At 51.6% G+C, this 20,043-nt stretch overlaps 1 protein-coding gene across 1 annotated transcript in view; it reads right to left on the reverse strand.

Annotated features, from left to right (window-relative positions):
- The window catches only part of POC1A (POC1 centriolar protein A), a 71,641-nt gene that overhangs the window by 47,265 nt on the left and 4,333 nt on the right, over window positions 1–20,043 (reverse strand). The window contains exons 3-6 of the mRNA XM_049776713.1: window positions 16,733–16,840; window positions 14,323–14,438; window positions 8,051–8,184; window positions 1,637–1,705 (exon numbers count right to left, since the gene is read on the reverse strand). Coding sequence (XP_049632670.1) covers window positions 1,637–1,705; window positions 8,051–8,184; window positions 14,323–14,438; window positions 16,733–16,840 — 427 coding nt within the window. The remainder of the gene's footprint in view (window positions 1–1,636; window positions 1,706–8,050; window positions 8,185–14,322; window positions 14,439–16,732; window positions 16,841–20,043) is intronic.

Raw genomic sequence — 20,043 nt, forward strand, 5'->3', positions numbered from 1 at the left:
CACCCCCAAACTCTGGATCTGGCACCTCAGCTCGGTCTGGGATCTGTCCCCCTCCCCAGAGAGCAGGCTCTGTCATGCGGGAGGCCCAGAGTCTCCGTCCCCACACCAGAGTGGCTCTTCACCACTTCTTAGAGGGCCCCCTTCTCATTTTCATTTCAGCCTTCCGTCCATTTCGCTCATAGTTATTGAATTCTTTTGTCCCTTTGTTCGTTTATGATGTCTCCCATTAAAAGAGAAGCTTGTGGGTGGCATCTGGCCCATCACACGTTGAGGGGAGTTTAAGGAACAGACTTCAAGGTCTGAGGACAACTACACAGAGCTAGAGCCAAGCTTTGCATGCTCGAATGCTCGGTCCCTGGGATTCGATCCTCAGTACTATAAGGTCCATCACCAAGAATCCTTAGGAGCAATGCTCCCACCGAAAAGATTCTTTCTTTCTTTCTTCTTTTTTTTAAGGTTTTTGGGTCACACCTGGCAGCACTCAGGGGCTACTCCTGACTCTATGATCAGAAATCGCCCCGGCAGGCTTGGGGGACCATATGGGATGCCGGGATTCGAACCATCCTTTTGCATGTAAAACGCCTTACCTCCATGCTATCTCTCCAGCCCCCCCCAAATATTCTGATTCCACGCCTGACTGTGTGACTCTAGGCGAGGAACACAACCTCCCTGTGCCTCAAGTTCCTCATCTGTTCCCTCCTCACAGAAACCGGCTGAACATAAGACAGCTGAACTCGGACATTGGCACCAGGCAGCGCTGGTGACATTCCCATCAGTCCGCATCCCCTTAGATCCTCTTCATGTCCTCAAGCTTCTCCACTGACAGCTGAGCAAACAGCCCTGTGGGTGATAATCCTCAGCCCCTGCTCTTCTGGGGCCACCTTCAGGGCGGCTGAAAACATGGAGCATAGCCAATGGCCAGCTGGGGCTACAGAACCACCACTATCCCCGTGTCAGATGAATGCTCACCCTGCCCCGGACATTCTCCCATTGTTTTTTTAGGTGGCTCTGGGCCACTCTGGGAGGTCTCAGTTTGTCGCTCTTGACTGGCGGGTCTCCCATTCAATCACCCCCTTTACAAACACCCCCCTCACTATATAAGGCCTTTGTGGAAACATCATGAGTCCAAGTACCAAATACATTCCTACAATGAGGAAAGCTCGAATGTGAAGACAAAATGTCAGATGTCACTCCAAGGGAATCCACTGGGTCGACAGTGGCCCTGCACAGCCATGTGCCACCTGCCTCAGCAGTCAGCTTTGGATAGTCTGTACCGGTGAAAACCTGGTCAGATGTCGCTCAGAGGAATCTAGACACTCTGACAGCACAGCAAGTGACAAGGGAGACTGAACATGTCCTCTCTGGCACGGTTGCCCTCTCTGGACCAGTACCTGGCAGGCCAAAGCATTTGGGAAGCCCCATTCCTCAGCAACTGATTCTCAGCATCTGCCCCTCCAAGATGGGTGACAGACAGCACCCAGGGAGACAAAAGCGAAAGCTCCTGCCTCAAGGCCTATGTTACAGGAGGTTTGCAGGGAGGAGCTGTGTATTGTGATCTGACCAGCCTGAGCTCCAGCCTCTAGAGACACCCGGACCACCCTTTGCAACCTCAACTCCCATTCCCCGTGTTACTTACTTGTTCGTCAGAACCTCCAGAAGCAAAATATTCCCCTGTTCTCGAGAAGGCAACACAGTTGGCTGGGCCCTATCAACACAAATGACAAGAAATAAACCAAGGGGCCAGAGAACTAGCATAGAGGTAGGGCATTTGCCTTGCAAGTAGCTGACCCAGGACAGGCGGTGGTTCGAATCCCAGCATTCCATATGGTGACCCAAGCCTTCCCGGAGTGATTTCTGAGTGCAGAACCAGGAGAAATCCTTGAGTGCTGCCAGGTGTGACCCAAAAACAACCAAAAAAGAAAAAAAAAAAAAACCCAACAACAAAAAAGAAATAAACCAAAAGTCCTACAGGTACCACATGGGCAGGAAACAAACAGCAGGATTAGGGCTGAGGAACTGCTCATTCATTCATTCATTCAAAGGTCTATCAGGATTTGGCTCTATGCTCAGAAATCGCTCCTGGCAGGCTTGGGGGACCATATGAGATGCTGGGATTCAAACCACCATTCTTATGCATGCAAGGCAAACACCTTAACTCCATGCTATCTCTCTGGCCCCTTGATTTTGTTTTTCAAGGAGCAGGATTTAGGGACAAAAGAATAGTACAGTGGGTAGAGCTCTTGCCTTATGCCAGGTTAACCCAGGTTCAATCCCTAGCACCCCATATCACCAGGAGGGACCCCTAAGTACAGAGTCAGGAGTAAGTTCTGAGAACTGCCAGGTGTGGCCCCAAAACAAAACAGAAAGAAGAAGAATTTACTGTGGTAGGGATGGACGGAGTGAAGAGGGTAGGGTGGGGAACAGGGACTCTGACTGGGGCAGCTTTGAGGCTTTCAGGAGCGCAGTGCCAGCCTCTTGTTTAGAGATCCATCATTCAGAGTATATTTGACCCTATGGCCATCTGGGATGAGCCCCCTTCCAGCCACCATGTCTTCACACTCCTCCACATGAAGTTGTTTAGGTTCCATTTCTGGGGAATGCGGATTTCCCTGGTGGCTGGGGAGCTGGAACCTGGCCCAGCACAGAGCCTTGGTCGGTCGGTGGCTCCTTGTTCTGTAGTTTGGCGACAATGGACATTGTGACTTGGTCAATGTGGACCCTTGCCACTGTTCGTGGGGGCTTTCCAACGGCTCCCCACATGATTATTTGGAACCTGAGGTTGCCGTCCATCTCTCTTTTCTCCTCTTTTCTCCCCTTCTCTGTCTGTCTCTCTCACCTACCCACCCATGAGTCACCGCTAAAATCTCTGTTCCAGACACTACCTCCAAGCTATCTCTCCGGCCCCAGCTGGGGGAAATTTCTGAGCACAAAGCCAGGAGTGACTCCTGAGCACCACTGGGTGCGGCCCCCAAACCAATAATCAATCAATCAATCAATAAAGTTTAAAAAAAAAAAAGCAACAGAACTATTTTCATTTTGAGGAAAAACAAAAAGGGAACAAAGAAAAGGGAAGAAGCCAGCCAATGGTGGATCAGAGACCGTCTGGACTGCAAGCTCACCAAGGAATGGCGGGCTGCCAGGGGCCTGGCCACGAAAGAGCCTGACTTGCATTACTTGGTCAGCTTCCTTTCTATCACCTCTCAGCTGAGCAGCAGGACTTCACCCTGCCTGGGCAGCAGTGAGGCCTGGATCAGGTGCAGGGAGCCCTCCAGGCAGGAAGAACTAAAATTTCCCCCAGAAAACAGGTCCCACAAAGAAGGGGAAGGAGAGTGACAAGAGCTCAGAGAGCACATGAGGAGCATGAGGCCGGGAGGCCTCATCCGAAGAACGCTTAGCACCTCTTTCAGCGACCTCCATGTTCCTGTGAGGCTCCTCCTGCCATCATCCAGGGCTCTGGGCACAGTCTGGGGCCTGACTGTCCTTGACAGTACTCACCAGACCAAGCCCATGGGGGCTGCAGGGCCCCCCACCAGGGCTCCAGCCCACTAGATTGCTCCCATCTCCTCAAACACATCTATCTCTTCATCTATGTTTTCTGTGGACCTCTGAATTAAGTAGGGAAGAGCTTCTCAAGCAATGCCCAGGACTGCAGGGTCCGTCCACTCCTAGTGATCAGTTGGTTTACCGATCCCACCCTAATCAATATTCAAACTCCACCCTAGGCTGTGATCATCTGGTTGTGGTATATTGGCTTATTCCCTACTTGGTCTTCCTCTCCCACCCTAGGGTGTGGCCCAACTCTTGTCAGTGAAAGCAGGGGGGTCTGAGGAAGGCAGAGGCTCCTTCTTCAGTGGTCTTCCACTGAGTTGCGCTCCATCTTAGGAGCAGAAAGCTTGGGTGGTTAAATTCCCTGCTTGAGAACTGGATTTCCTGAACCCGTTCTTGTGCCTCTTCACTGTGTGGATTATTTCCTGCATCAACACTTGCTTCCAGACCTGCGTCTCACCAGATCCTTGTTTTTTGGAGTCCTGGGCTCCACTAGCAGTGATACACAATCAACGGGGCTGGATGGTTCAGTGCTGGGCCAATGGTGCAAAGGTGCTCAGCCTGGAGGTGCTCAGCAACCACCAGGACTATATCCAGTAACACTTGGGGCCTCCAGCTTTACATCCAGCAGTGCTAAGGGACCACGTGTTGCAGAAGACCAAACTTGGTCTCAGAAATCCAAGGCCTGAACTTCAGCCGCTAAACCACTTCCTTGACCTTGCAATGCATTTTACTTTATGTATTTTTCTTTTCTCTGTCTTTTTTTTTTTTTTTTTTTGGCAGTATTGAGATCAAATCCAGAGTCTCACACAGGAAGGCAAGGGTCCTTCCACTGACCTACAATCCAGGAACTCAGTTCTTTTTTTGTTTTGGTTTTTCTTTTGGTTTTTGGGTCACACCCGGCAGCGCTCAGGGGTTACTCCTGGCTCTATGCTCAGAAATCGCTCTTGGCAGGCTCGGGGGACCATATGGGATGCTGGGATTTGAACCATCGTCCTTTTGCATGAAAGGCAAATGCCTTGCCTCCATGCTATCTCTCTGGCCCCAACTCAGTTCTTAATGCAGTTCTTTGTCGTTTGTTTTTGTTTTTTTATTTTTTTTTTTAATTTTTGCCTTTGTGCTATACCTAGGAACTTACTCCTATGCTCAGGAATCACTCCTGGCTAGGCTCAGGGACTCATATAGAATGCCAGAGATCTATGGGCTATATTATCTCTCTAGTCCTGTTTATCATTTTCCTTAATTATACATACATTCTTTTAAAAACTACCTACTTGTCTCTGAAAACGGCCATCGACAACCCCCCCCCCCCAAGCCTCCAACTCTTACTCTTTTCTTCACTGTCTTTCACTTCCAGATGCTGAATTTCTCTGGTTCCTCTTTAGTCCCCTACATACATTATTTAGGAGCGAACTCTGCTTTCCAAGCCTTGGGGCACCTCCTCTGTTAGGAGAGTGAAGAGCTGAGACAAATCTTCAGCAACTGGTCCGATTCATGGTAGCTGCTCCAGATCAGCCATCCCTCTCTATCTGCCCCTTTCAGGCAACTTTAGACCCACCAGGCCCATTCTCTGCTTGCTTTCTTCACTCTCAAAAGAGCTGTGTCCATGGGAAAGGGGAGTTAAAAGCTAAAAGGGCAAAATGAAGGCCCCCAGGACAAGGAGATGCCACAGCTCCTGGTGGTCCACACCTATTGTACAGACTGCTTTGCCCTCCTCACCTTTCCTGCCTAACCCACTCTCCACCACACTGGTGACCACTGTCCACCATAGTGACATCAACAAGGGCACAGCTCACCTCTACCTCACAAAGGGCTAGAGCTGTTTCTCCCAGGCTGCCAGCAACTAGGACAACACCAACATAGGTTCATCAAACCAAACTACTTCAGTCAGGGCCAAAAAAGCTTCCATCAGCAGAGACCAAAAAGGAAGCACAGTCCAGCCCACCAGACTACTACCCAATGCCAAGGCTCTCCCTGACCTTGGCCAAGGACATCACACTCAGCCCCAAGCTGCTGCCAGCAGCAGCAGAATGATGGCTTGGTGACCAAGGATGGAGGAAATGAGGTCTTCTCCCTTCTCAAGTCCCCTCACTGCTCTCAAGAGGTACCAGCCAGGTACCAGCCAGCTGGGAGCTCACTAGAGCTGAAAGTCATACTCCACCATGAAGGGCCCACACAAGTGAACCATCATCTCAGATCACAGGTATGAGTGATCCCCTACACTGGACCTGCGATTGCCCATCAACTGAAGTCCAGGGCACAGCTGTTGGCACCAAGGGCAAATCTGGTAAGGCACAGAGCCACTGAAAAGGCAGTTTCCCCACGGCAGGGGTCCATCCGTCCCTGCCCATCAATCACTGCACAGTGTCACAAACACCAACTGCACAGCCACAAACGACAGATTTAACTCCCCGCCCACAGCCCGCCCACTATCCTCTCCCAAATAGCTCTGGGGACTGAAATCCAATGAGCTGGGCTTGAGGTGATGTTTCAGAAAATACAGACAGATCCAACTATATCTCACTCAAACATGTTGCCCCCACACTACAACACAGGGCTGTTTGGGGGTCTGATGCAGGGCCCTCTCGGTGCTTGCCCTAGCAGTGCTGGCCTGGTGGGTCAAGGCTTGGGACTGGCAATGCCACTGCCCAGGCCCATGGCAGAAGCTTCAGCAGCATCGATGAATCTTTTGCTGACAATGCAAGGGGAAAAAGAAACATGTACCTACTCTAAGCTGGTACTCAGGACTAACTCCTGGTTATGTTCAGGGACTGCAGAGTGTATTCTCACAGTTCAGGAATCATTCCTGGCAGAGCTTGGGGACCAAGGTGGTGCCAGAAATAAAACCTGAGTCAACTGCAAGGCAAGTTCCCTGCCCACTGAACTATCTTTTCAGTCCTCTGTGGGAGTTGTTCTTGTAGCTAAGTGAAAAAGACTAAGGTCTTGCCTCCTGGGTCACAGTAGTGCCTGATCCCAGGCCCAAGGCCTTCCTTTCCTCATGTCCCAAGTCCTAAAGTTTGGGATGTTTCCACAAAACATGATGCTGAGGAGAGATGGGACTTTTCCAGACCAGACACGTCTCCTGGAAATATTGGGGGTTTCCTGAGAAAGATGGACTGTGTGATGCTTCCCCCAAACACACTTGGAACTTCAGTGGCTCAAGTGACTGAAGTAGGAGCCTCAATAGTGAGGCATCCCCAGGAGCAGAGGCACCTGGCTGGGCCCGCCATGCAGGTATTTGCCACAGAGAGAGCACACTGCCCTCAGACTAATCTGTACAAGTCTGTCATGGTTGCTGTCCTGGATGGGGATTCTGGGAGGTGAGATGAGAAACAGGCTGAGTTCTGCACCCATCTTTCCTGTCTGAAGCATGGCCGAGCTACCTAAGCCAAGCCTGTAGGGCCCACTGGAGATCCTCCTGTCAGCCCAGAAAGGTCTCTCAAAGCGCAGGATGGGAGCCCCACAACTGTGACTTCCACCCTGCACCCTGGTAATTAGCTGAGCCTCCTGAGAAACCAGCACACAGTCAGACAGGGAGTGAGCTTGCTTCTGTCTTCTCTCCTGCCCTTGGGGACAACGGACTTGGTGCCTGATTCTATGGAGCTATTCGCCATTCTCTATACCCCAAGCTACCTGTTGGCCCTTAGCCAGTTTCCCACCATGTTCCCAGTCCCATCACGGACACGCGAGTAGCTTCGGTCAGGCCATTTCACTTCTGCAGAACAATGTGGCCAGTTCCCATGTGCTCCGGTGATCCAGAGTGAGAGGTGAACCAGCTATTGAAAGACAATCCAACACACACACACACACACACACACACACACACACACACACACACACACGAGCACATGATCATGTGTATGCACTCACAGTCCTGGGGTTACACTAGCACCTCTGCCTGCACAAAGCTGCCCCCTCTCATCTCCAGGGAAGCTGGACAAGCAGCAGCATTCATATAGCTCTTGTGGACCCACTGGTTACAGGATCCAAACGCAGTGACTGCAAACAACCTGCTTGCAGACAGCTGCTGAGTGGCCCTGACACACTGAGCAGCTGCCCACATGTGCCCTGGGGCATGCTCAATACCAAGGGAACAGCTTGCTGTCCTCACACCTCCACCCCAGACACGAGCAACCACTTCCAGGGGCTGAGAGGCACAAGCACCCCCAGGCCCTAAGAAAAGGCAGAAGATGCCAAAGCTTCCTCTACCCACAGGGAGATCAGGACACGTTGGGGAAACTGCTCAGTGAGAGGCCAGGGACCCCCAAATCAGGTCCAGGTACTCACAAACCAAGGGCAGGTCTTCCTCCCGAGGTAGGAGTTGCTGGGTGGACGCCACCACTAGGCGCAGCTGTACTCAGAGGCCACGCACCCCTAGCTGTGAGAGTGTGGCAGCTTCACCACCAGCTATGGGACCACCAGCAGCATCTCATACCCGTGGGCCCCAAGGCCAGGGCCATGCCAAGGACAGCCTGGCCCCCCACCCAGCCACCCGGTGCCTCACCTGGTGCCCATGAAGTGTGTAAAGCAGGCGGCCTTCCATGAGGTCCAGGATCTTCAGTGTGGAGTCGCTCGAGGCCGTGACCAGGTAGTTTCCAGATGGGTGGAAGGAGAGGGAATTCACAGGGGCGCTGTGCACTGCAGGGGGCAGTGGAGGGACACGGGAGAGACACAGGATTGGCAAGGTCTGAAGATGGGGCCACCCTGTATCTCTCACATTGGGGAACTGAACAGAAATAATCCCTCAAAAACCAACCTGGCGCTCGGTGGGGACAGGCAGTCAGGAGAACCTCGTGACCTTGAGCAAAAGCACAAGGTTCTGTCCTTCCTTTACCCCAAACTGCCCACATTAGGGCAAAGTTCATGAGACCATCTCATCCAGTGGGCCCATCCACTAGTGCCATGCCCCAGGCCCTATTACCTTACAGCCAGCCAGTATGCTCCCCACCACTCTCTTGCTCCCCAGAACCTGCAACCCTAGGCACAAGATCTTTTCATCCCTGTGCCCAGGAGACTCCTGTCCTCCTCTCCCTCAGCCTGCATGCAGGCTAGACCACCCCTCTAAGAAACCTCTCGACACCCCTTCAAAGAGAGCCTCTCTGTTTCCCTCCCAAAGCACCATGAGTTCAGTGAGTGTCTGCCTCCCAATGGGGCGATATCTATCACAGCCAGACTCATGGCAGGCAGGGCCCCCCAAGACCAGTTCATTGGGCCCTCGGATCCGTGCCAGACTCTGAAGGTGCAGAAAGCAGTAGAGAGTTGGTAGTTAGAAGCAGGCTGGCCCCCAGGGATGGCACCATGTTGCCCAGTGATCACACAGGCCTGGCAAGGGAACCAGTAGGACAGAGACAACTGTGACTGTGCCAAATTAGACTTTCACAACAGGAGCTCTGGAGAGATGGCTCAAGAGCTGCAGAGCATGCCAGGCATGCACCAAGCTCTGGGTTTGATCCCTGGTGCTTCCCAGATTCCCAAGCACCAGTATGTACATCCCTGGTGGCTCCCAGCCCCACTGGGGGGGGGGGGGGGGCCTCTACCTAAGGAAAAAAAAAAAAAAAAAAAAACACCTAACAGGCCCACTGGTAATTTTGCTGTGTCAAGAGACAGTGCATCCCAGAGCTCTGGTTCAATAAACCTGCTTTGCTGTTTACATTCTCAAAAACAAAACAAAACAAAACAACAACAACAAAGACGAACAGCTTTCATAGAGGTTCAAACAAATCCTGGGACTGGAGAGAGAGCACAGCGGTGGGACATTTGCCTTGCATGTGGCCAACTCAGGAGGGACCTGGTTCGATTCCTGGCATCCCATAAGCCAGCCAGGGGCGATTTCTGAGTGCAGAGGCATGAGTAACCCCTGAGCACTACTGGGTGTGGCCCAAAAACCAATCAATCAATCAATCAATAAAGTTTCAAACAAATCCTAAAGCTGATACCTCGGGCAGTCCCCAAGGTAACAGGGGACCCTTAGTTGGAGCTGTGACGTCCCACCACAACTGGCCTCAGCAACCCCAGAGGTACAAGAAAGCCCTGATGCTAACCCAGCAGACAATGCCCCATTGTGTCCAGGAAGTGTGAGTACAAGTGACTGAGTACACAGAAGAGTACACAGAACAGAGACCATCTGCTGAACACCTCAAAACCCAAGGCCCATGAGCCAGCCTGAGCTGGGGTCTCCCATCTAGCTCTGTAGGCAGGATACCCACATCCACAAACACGTAAGGCCAGAGTGGGACCAGCACACTCTATGTGTACCAAAATAGGGACCCTCAGAGGCAGAGGCAGCAGGAAGAAATGGGTGACGCAGAGTGACTGTGTCCTCTATGTGAAGACACAATGGGGGACTGGGGATGATGTACACCCAGACAGGAGACAGCCCTGGGGGGCAGTGGACAAGGCCTTCCTTCCTCCTCTGCACTACCACCTCCAACAGCTGCTTCAGTCGGGATCTCAGTGCCCCACAATCACAGAGCGATGGCCCCGAAAGCAGATCCTTCCAGCTCCACCAGCAGGTAAGTCAGGCTGAAGGCCAGTGTCCTGTGCAACGGGGACATTGACTGTGAAATGGGGCAGGAGGTAAACAGGAAACCTCAGATAGTTCTGCCAGGCTCCACCCTTCAACACACAACCTGCCAGCCTCAGGGAACAGTGTCTGCCCACCTGTGCCCTGTCACCCTAATCCCCCAGCATGAGTCTTGCCAAAAACTGCCTCGCACTTGTGCCGCCCTGAGCTCAAAGCATGGTTCACTTTCCTGGTTTCCACCACCCCTGGCAGCCTGCACTGAACTGCCCACCTGCAAGGGAAGTGGAGTAGCCCAGGCAGGAGATGGAAAGGAAGGTCCAGAGTCCTGCTCCACTTGCTGGCGGGCACATGACAGGCCTCCAGGCAGAGATGGAAGCCCTATGACCCGGTCACACCATGGGAGACCTGGCTGCAGGTGGTGGCCCCACCAATTCAGGAGGCATCGCCATGGCAATCATCCTGAAACCAGAGCTCAGCTGCCCCATGATCACAGAGCCTTAAGCAACAATGTCCCTGATCAACCCAAAGTAGTAGAGAATAAAGGGCAGGCTGCTGTGGGCATAGCTGGGGGTCCTGGCAACTAACCATCACCCCAATTTCAACTCAAGTCAGAGACACTCCAATGTCAGGTTTCCGCTGGGAACACAGACCCAAGGTTGTCCCTGGCCCCAATCCGCTCTGCCCATAACTCAGCAAAGCTCCAGAGAAAGTCCAGGAGGCGCAGGGGAAAGTTCCCTCTGGGCCGGCCACGCCTGGCTGAGCCCTGACACGGGGGCTTGGCACACAGCATCAGGTGGCTCATGACCCACATCTGGCACTGCCAGCCACTGGTGGTTTTGGTGCTGCTGCCAGGAGCAAAAGGCATCCTGAACATGCTTCTGAGAATGTCACTGCAGGTATGAGGCACGTGGGGGAAGCCAGAGCGTGAACTCACTGGTGGGCAACTGTCCTGCCTCCGAATCTGGGCTGAAGAGGCAGCTCAAAGGGCTAGGGTACACCCCACACACACACGTGTGAGACTCTGAGGCCAAGTTCAGTATTACATAGTCCCCAAGCACTGCCAGACACTGTCCTAGTGGCCTCCAAGCGCTGCAGGGGTGGTCTTGGTGGACCTCAACCTGGTGGGCTTTCAAAAAGCGTGGTCGCATCAGGCACAAGGCCTGTACCATCAGGTCAGCAGGTCGTGCCAGAGTCAAACACTTCTGGGAAGGCCCCCAGCCCTGGAGTGTGCTTCTCCCCTCGGCTCTGTGCCAACCCCTCAGGGAAGCCCTGTTCTAGCACCTTCGAAGGAAACAGCCTGGACTCCGAGCCCTGCAGTGCCTCGACACCTTCCCTCCCTCCCTGCCCTATCCTAGTGCTAGAACCCTTCCCACCCCTACCTGACTCCTGCTAGCCATGTATAAACCCAATCTCCAACTCAAGCACAGCAAAAAGCCCTCCGAGCCTAAAAGGTAGAAAAGAGGATAGTTTCCGTGTAGATGGCAGAGCTTGGCCGTTCTGTTCTGTTCCTCAAACCTGTCTCACCTTTGGTGAGGAACCAGAGTTCCTCCCCACAGGGCCATGAAAGTTCTCGTGGTTGGCTCATGCCATCTAGTGGCGATGCTGAGTACTTGAATGCCTTGCGAGTTAATGGCGGCATAGGTCTCCCTCCACCTGAACTCTCTAAACCAGGGGTCCTCAAATTTTTTGTTTTGTTTTGTTTTCGTTTTGGGGCCACACCCAGCGGCAGCGCTCAGGGGTTACTCCTGGCTCTGCATGCAGAAATCGCTCGTAGCAGGCTCAGGGGACCATCTGGGATGCCAGGGATTGAACCTCTGTCCATCCTGGGTTTGCCACATGCAAGGCAAACGTCCTACCACTGTACTACCACTCTGATCCCCCTCAAATTTTTTAAACAGGGAGTCAGTTCACTGTCCCTCAGACCGCTGGAGGGCCGAACTACAGTTAAAAAAACAAACAAACAAACAAAAAACTATGAACAAATTCCTATGTACACTAAACATATCTTCCGTTGTTGTTTTCGTTTTGTTTTGGGGTCACACCTGGCGGCAGCACTCAGGTTACTCCTGGCTTTGCGTTCAGAAATCACTCCTGGCAGGTTCCAGGGACCAAATGGGATGTCAGGAATCGAACAAGGGTCCTTCCTGGGTTGGCCACAAGCAAGGCAAATGTGTTACTGCTGTGCTATTGCTCTGCTCTCCCCACAACGTCTTATTTTGAAGTAAAAAAAAAAAACAAAAAAACAAAAAAACAAACGGAAACGGAAACAAATACAATATTTAAAATGAAGAACAAGTAAAGGTAAATCAACAAACTTAACAGTATTTCAATGGAAACTAAGGGCCTGCTTTAGGGGGGCCATAGTTTGAGGATCCCTGTCCAAGACTGAGAGACAGAGAGACAGAGAGAGGGAGGGGAGTCAGAGTGTGGGGTACATCCCACACATGGGCACTGTGGATGTTGGCTGCTAAGCAGGACAGGCAGCAGTGGCACATAAATTAATTAATTAATTAATTAAAGGGCAAGTCAGATAAATGTCCTCATCCTGCTGCATATGGCCCATGAGCCATAGTTTGAGGGTCCCTGCTCTAAGCTCTTTTTTTTTTTTTTTTGGTTTTTGGGTCACACCTGGCAGCGCTCAGGGGTTATTTCTGGCTCAGAAATCACTACTGGGGGCCGGGCGGTGGCGCTGGAGGTAAGGTGCCTGCCTTGCCTGCGCTAGCCTAGGACAGACCGCAGTTCGATCCCCCGGCGTCCCATATGGTCCCCCAAGCCAGGAGTGACTTCTGAGCGAATAGCCAGGAGTAACCCCTGAGCGTCACCGGGTGTGGCCCAAAAACCAAAAAAAAAAAAAAAAAAGAAATCACTACTGGCAGCCTCGGGGGACCATATGGGATGCCGGGATTCAAACCACCATCCTTCTGCATGCAAGGCAAACACCTTACCTCCATGCTATCACTCCGGCCCCTGCTCTAAACTCTTGACATGGACCCACCCTCTTGGTACCACAGTCCTGGTACCTGGAGAAGTCAAAAACTCACCTAAAGTCACAGTTGGGAATGCTGCAGCTGGCAGGTGATTTCCTGTCTGGGGTCCATTCCCTATTCTGGGGACACTACTCTGCCCAGGAAACCCAACAGAGCTTTGTCCTTAAAAGCACGAAAGACAACCAGGAAGGGCTTGCAGGAGAACTAAGAACAGCTCAGACCCCCAGGAATCTTCACACCTCCTTCCCATTTTTTAGGGCCCAACTCTGGAAATGACAGCAGGAATTTTAGGGTCACACACAGCAACCACAGCCTTCATACTTCATACCAGTTCTACCCCGCGCTGGCTTCAGCCTGAACACCCCCTCTCTCCTGGCCACCTACTTACTCCAAATCCCAGTGCCTCCGTGGTCCCATGCCTGTACCCTTGATGGTACAGACTGAGCCCAGTGGCATTTGTTCTCAGGCAGTTTTAACACCCCCACCCTTGTCACCACATCCTGATCATACCCAAGTGAGCACCCACCGCCTCTCCCATCCAGAGCTTTCCCCCCCGCCCTTGTGACCGCCTGCTATCTGCCTCCCAAGGGCTACAATTAGATACGAGGAGCTAGACCTATGCCTGGCCCCTAACTTCCCCCCATGCTCAGAGAACCACATGAAGAAGATCCTCCGAGGCCAGAGGGAGGGCTGGGCCCCCACTAACACTGACCTCTCTTTTGCTTGTTTCCAGGCTATACCCAGGTATGCTCAGGGATCACTCTAGGTAGTGCTCAGGGGACTCATGCCATGCCAAGGATCAAAACAAGGTCAACTGCATGTAAGGCAAGTGCCTACCCCTCTGCTATTTCTCGAGCTCCAATACTGACCTCTTTTGACAGTCCTGTTTCCTTCGCCATAGGCCAAGGGCTGCCAGCTTGGCCCGGGAGACAGAGCCTCCATTCTAATGGAAGGCTGATCACATGAGCAGTCTCTGAATAACAGCCCTTAAGCAGAGACCTGGCCAGAGACGTACAGGGAACCATTCTCCTCCACGAAGCCCTGCATCAGCCATGACAAGACCATCTCCCAGATAGACATTCCCCCAAAACTGGGGAATGCCAGGCTCCATCTCTCAGGCCAAGGTTCAAGTCAAACCAGCCCTAGAGATGTCAATAGATCCAGGACTGTTCCCACTGAGCAGGTCCGGCCTCAGGCCCATTCAGGTGTCATGAAAAATGATGCGGCCCCCAGGTGACGTTCTGGAGGCTGCCCACAAGCACTCACACTGGTAGTGCTGCAAGAGGCGATGAGTCCGTACATCCCACACCTTCACCGTATTGTCCATGCCAGCGGCAGCAATGCACGAGCCACTAGGGTGGAAGTCCACGTAGGTGACAAAGCTGGAAGACAGGGCCATCACGTTATAGGTCTGCCAGAGAGGATGGAGAGATAGTACAGCAGGCAGGGTGCTATCCCTGCACATGGCCAATCTGGGTTCCATCTCTGGCACCCTATATGGTCCCCTGAACCTGCAGGAGTGATTTCTTAACCACAGAGCCAGGAGTAAGCATGAGCAGGGCCCTAAACCAAAAACAAACAAAACGAAGAACCAAACCCAAAAGCCTCCTGCACTTTTCTGTCTCAAAACATCTGCTTCAACCTTCCCTTCCTTCAGCCCAGGACACAGCCACTTTCTCAGGAGGTCAAGGGGTCGAGTGTGGGGAGGACAGCAGGTCTCGGGGACAGAGGCAGGCTGGCCAGGGAACATAACTCAACATCAACCCTTCCACAAAGAACAGAGATAAGAGTCTACACACTGAAGTCAGCTGGCTTTTCCAGGGTCCTCAGAGGAGTTGCTGCCCCCGCTCCACCAACACTGGGGTCAGAAGCCCAGACACAAAGGGCAACCCGTCTCTCCAAGAAACAGGCTGAGGAAGCCCAGAGAGATAGCACAGCGGCGTTTGCCTTGCAAGCAGCCGATCCAGGACCAAAAGTGATTGGTTCGAATCCTGGTGTCCCATAGGGTTCCCCGTGCCTGCCAGGAGCTAGCTATTTCTGAGCAGACAGCCAGGAGTAACCCCTGAGCACTGCCGGGTGTGACCCAAAAACCAAAAAAAAAAAAAGAAAGAAAAGAAACAGGCTGAGGGTCTGCAGCACCCCTGAATGTGACACCTGGCTTGGAATCTTTCAGGATGAGCCCCTCTAAGGGCTTCCAAACCAACTTAGGGACCCAAACCAGAGTTCATTAAGGAGCCCAAAAGAGGGGAGTCCCAGCTTCAATACAGACTTTTTTTTTTTTTTTTTTAGGTAACATCTGGTGGCACTCAGGGTTTACTCCTGGCTCAGAAATTGTCCCTGGCAGGCTCAGGGGACCACATGGGACAGCGGGGATCGAACCGAGGTCCATCCTGGGTCAGCTGCGTGCAAAGCAAATGCCCTACCATTGTGCTATCAATGCAGACTTATCTCTTTCTGCTGGCAGAGCTCAGCATGGACAGCTACCCCCATCCACATGAGCCAGACAAGGCTTTCCCTTCAGTCACATATGCACTAATATGCTGTGTATTGTTTTTTGTTTGTTTGTTTGACTTTTGATCCTTGGGTCGCACCTGGCACTACTCAGGGCTTGCTTCTGGCTCTGTGCTCACTCCTGGTAGAGTTAGGGGACCACAACAAGGCAGATGACTTAAATCGTGCACTATCTCTAATTTTTTGTTTTGTATTGTTTCGTTTCGTGGGCCAAACCTGGCAATGCTCATGGGTTATTCCTGGCTCTGCACTAAGAAAGGCATCATTCCTGACAGGTTAGGGGACTATATAAAATGCTGGGAATTAAACCTGGGTCAGCTGTGTGCAAGGCAAGCGCCTTACCCAATCCCTTCACACATCCCCTCCCCGCCCTGTGCTTTATGGCTCTGGATCCAAATGCTTTCAGAAAGACATGTCGAAAGTCCCAGGGCTGGAGCAATAGCACAGTGGCAGAGCATTTGCCATGCACGGTGCTAATCCAGGACGGACCTGGGTTCAATTCCCAGTGTCCGATATGGTCCCCCAAGCCAGGAGCGATTTCTGAGTGCACAGCCAGGAATAACCTCTGAATGTCACAGATATGGCCCCAAAACCAAAACCAAACAAATAAACAAAAAATAAAATAGGGAAGTCCCTTAAATTGCATGCCACAGAGAGAGACGACACAGTGGGCTTGCTTTCCTGCAAAAGGCTCAACTGTGGTCTGTGGGGCTAGAGCGATAGCACAGCAGTAAGGCATGCACTTTGCACATGGCCAACACAGGATGAACCCCGGTTTGAATCCCGGCATCCCTTGTGGCTCCCGGGCCTGCCAGGAGCGACTTCTGAGTGCAAAGCCAGGAGTAACTCCTGAGCGCCACCGATGTGACCCAAAAACCAAAATAATTTTCAAAAAGGAGGCTCAACTGTGCTCCCTGGCATGGCATGGCCCTGTGAATGCTATCAAGATGACCCCCAGACAGAGCCGGGAGTAACCCCAAGCATCACCAAAATAACCCCAAAACCTAAAAGAATCAAAAGCTTTGGAGTTAAGCCATCGGCAACCTGAGAGAGGGCAAGGGGCAGAGCCTCCATCCACAGAAGAGATAATGAGGAGCCAGAGAGCCTCTGCTGCTTCCCACCATGGCATCCTCATTCCCAGAGCATCCTCAAGCCCGGCACTCACCCACTGTGCTCACAGTACGAGTAGACACACTCGCGGCTTGTCTTATCCCACAGCTTGACCGTCTTGTCGTCGCTGGCGGACACAATGAGTCGCCCATCGGGGGAGAACCTGAACCAGCAGGACAGAAGTCACAGTCACTCCAGACCTCATGGCACTACCCGCCAACTTCCATGTACTGCCTACTGCCTGCCATGACCCCACGGGGACTATACACCCTGCTCTGCCAAAGGACCCTTCTTGGAAGCGGCCTGCTACCCCCTAGGGTAAGCAGGGAGCAACCTCACTCACAAGGCTCCAGCATAGCACATGGTGTGTGGCGATCCACAGGCTAACTGCAAGACAACTAAAAATCCCTTAGTTTGGAACCAGAGCGATAGCATAGGAGTAGGGCATTTGTCTGGCATGCGGCCAACACAGGACTAATCCCAGTTCGAATCCTGGCTTCCCATATGATCCCCTGAGCCTGCCAGGAGCAACTTCTGAGTGCAGAGCCAGGAATAAACCCCTGAGTGCCATCGGGTGTGACCCAAAAAACAAAAACAAACAAACAAAAAAAAACCTGAGTTTAGATCTGACTCTGATAATAGGGCAGCAATGAAAGGCCAGGAGGTGCTGAGCCTGGAGACCAAAGGCCCAGTGTGGCCTCTACCCCACGTTAACTGACCTGGCCCCTCCAATTCTCAGAGACTGGTGGCAAAGCCTTTCGGAGACCAGAACCTCCTCCAAAACTGGATACAATGCACTGAAGAATAAGTAACTTGCTGGGAGCTGGAGAGATAGCATGGAGGTAGGGAATTTGCCTTGCATGCAGAAGGAATCCCGGCATCCCATATGGTCCCCCAAGTCTGCCAAGAGTGATTTATTTATTTATTTATTTATTTAGTTAGTTAGTTTTTTTTTTGGGTCACACCGTGCTGTGCTCAGGGGTTACTCCTGGCAGCTCAGAAATAGCTCCTGGCAGGCACAGGGGACCATATGGGACACCGGGATTCGAACCAACCACCTTTAGTCTTGGATTGGCTGCTTGCAAAGCAAACGCCACTGTGCTATCTCTCCGGGCCCAAGCCAAGAGTGATTTCTGAGCGTAGAGCCAGGAGTGACTCCTGGGCGCTGCTGGGTGTGACCCAAAAACCAAAAAAAAAAAAAAAAAAATGGAAAAGAATAAGTAACTGGAAGCAGTGTAACAGGTGTTTAAAAAATATTTGGGGGTCCACATACAATAGTATACATCTAGGAGTTACTCTGCACCCAGGAATCATTCCTGGCAATGCTCGGGGAACCATGTAAGGTGCTAGGGATCAAACTCTGATACACTCCAGCCCTGGAAACAAAGCAACAGCCCCAACCCTAGAGCCCCATGGGTTCCAAGTATCACCAGACCCCCCAGGCTCGCTCCCCATAAGAAAATGATATGTGCCACCACTGTAAAAAGAACAGTGCAAGGACCAGAGCGATAGTACAGCAGTTGGGCATCTGCCTTGCATGCAGTCAACCCAGGACAGAGCCCGGTTCGATTCCCAGCATCCTATATGGTCTCCCAAGCCTGCCAGAAGCAACTTCTGAGTGTAGAGCCAAGAGTAAACCCTGAGTGCTGCTGGGTGTGACCCCAAAACAAAACAAAACAAAAAAATAAACAAAATAAAACAAAAAAAAGAACAGTGTACTGAAGGTTCGTGTCTATGCGTCTTTGGCATCACAAGGGCTTGTTTCCATGCCCACAGTAACGCAACCCCTGTCCTGAAGGGAGAGCCAGCCTCCAGATGAAGCTCCCTCAGATGCCTAGGTTCCTGTCCAGCAACTCTGGAATAACCCAATCCTGAGGAACAGAACACCCCATAGGGAAAAAGGAAGCCTCAGAGCCAGAGACCTAGCACGGTCGGCCCCTCACTCAACACATGCCCTGGGGCAAGCGACGTGAGCAAGTGTGTGCGCCTCACTGTCCACCTCTGCAAAACATGGGTGATATCACCTAGTCTCGCAGGACATTCTGAAGAATTAAAAGAAAATGAGGCCCAAGGCACAGTGGCCATGTCGTTGTCTTCCTGTCACTAGCTACTGCCCTAAGTGGTGCCCTGACTATCTGGGGCTGAACAAGAAACAAATTTGTCACCTGTGAGCTCAAGTGAAGTTTTCCAACAACTCACACGATAAGAACTATCCTTGTTTCTGTTTCATAATTGAGACTTGGGGCTGAGACTGGGGTAAGAGCAATAGAACAGTAAGGCACTTGCCTTGCATGCAGCTGAGCTGGATTTGAAACCTGGCATCCTATGTAGTCACTTGAGCACACCAGGAGTGATTTTTTTTTTTTTTTTGGTTTTTGGGTCACACCTGATGGCACTCAGGGGTTACTGCTGGCTGTGGTCAGAAATTACTCCTGGCAGGTTTGAGGGTCGGGGGTACTATAGGGAATGCCATGGATTAGACTTGGGTCAGCCGTGTACAAGGCAAATGCCCTACCTACTATGCTATTGCTCTGGCCCCCAGGAGTGATTCTTTTTTTTTTTTATTTAAAGAAAATGCATCACATAGTTGACATAACTGATCATAATACCAGGAGTGATTCTTGAGTGCATAAATAGGAATAATCCTGGAGCATCGCTGGATGTGGCAAAAGAAAGAGAAAGAAAAGTAGAAATTAAGAAATAGGGCCCGGAGAGATAGCACAGCGGCGTTTGCCTTGCAAGCAGCCGATCCAGGACCAAAGATGATTGGTTCGAATCCCGGTGTCCCATATGGTCCCCCATGCCTGCCAGGAGCTATTTCTGAGCAGGAGTAATCCCTGAGCACTGCCAGGTGTGGCCCAAAAACCAAAATCAAAAAAAAAAAAAAAAAAAAAAAAAAAAGAGGGCCGGAGAGATAGAATGGAGGTAAGACGTTTGCCTTTCATGCAGAAGCTCTATGCAAAAGCATAGAGCCAGGAGTAACCCCTGAGCGCCGCCAGGTGTGACCCAAAAACCAAAAAAAGAAAGGAGAGAAAGAAATAAGAAAGAGAAAAGAAAGAAGAAAGAAAGAAAGAAAGGAAGGAAGGAAGGAAGGAAGGAAGGAAGGAAGGAAGGAAGGAAGGAAGGAAGGAAGGAAGGAAGGAAGGAAGGAAGGAAGGAAGGAAGGAAGGAAGGAAGGAAGGAAGGAAGGAAGAGGAAAAGAAAGAAAGAAAGAAAGAAAGAAAGAAAAAAAGAAAGAAAGAAAGAAAGAAAGAAAGAAAGAAAGAAAGAAAGAAAGAAAGAAAGAAAGAAAGAAAGAAAAGAAAGAAAGAAAGAGAAAGGGGCCAGTGAGGTGGCGCTAGAGGTAAGGTGTCTGCCTTGCAAGCA

The sequence above is a fragment of the Suncus etruscus genome, chromosome 7 (genome assembly GCF_024139225.1).
Source record: "Suncus etruscus isolate mSunEtr1 chromosome 7, mSunEtr1.pri.cur, whole genome shotgun sequence".
In the NCBI taxonomy this organism is placed as follows: Eukaryota; Metazoa; Chordata; class Mammalia; order Eulipotyphla; family Soricidae; genus Suncus; species Suncus etruscus.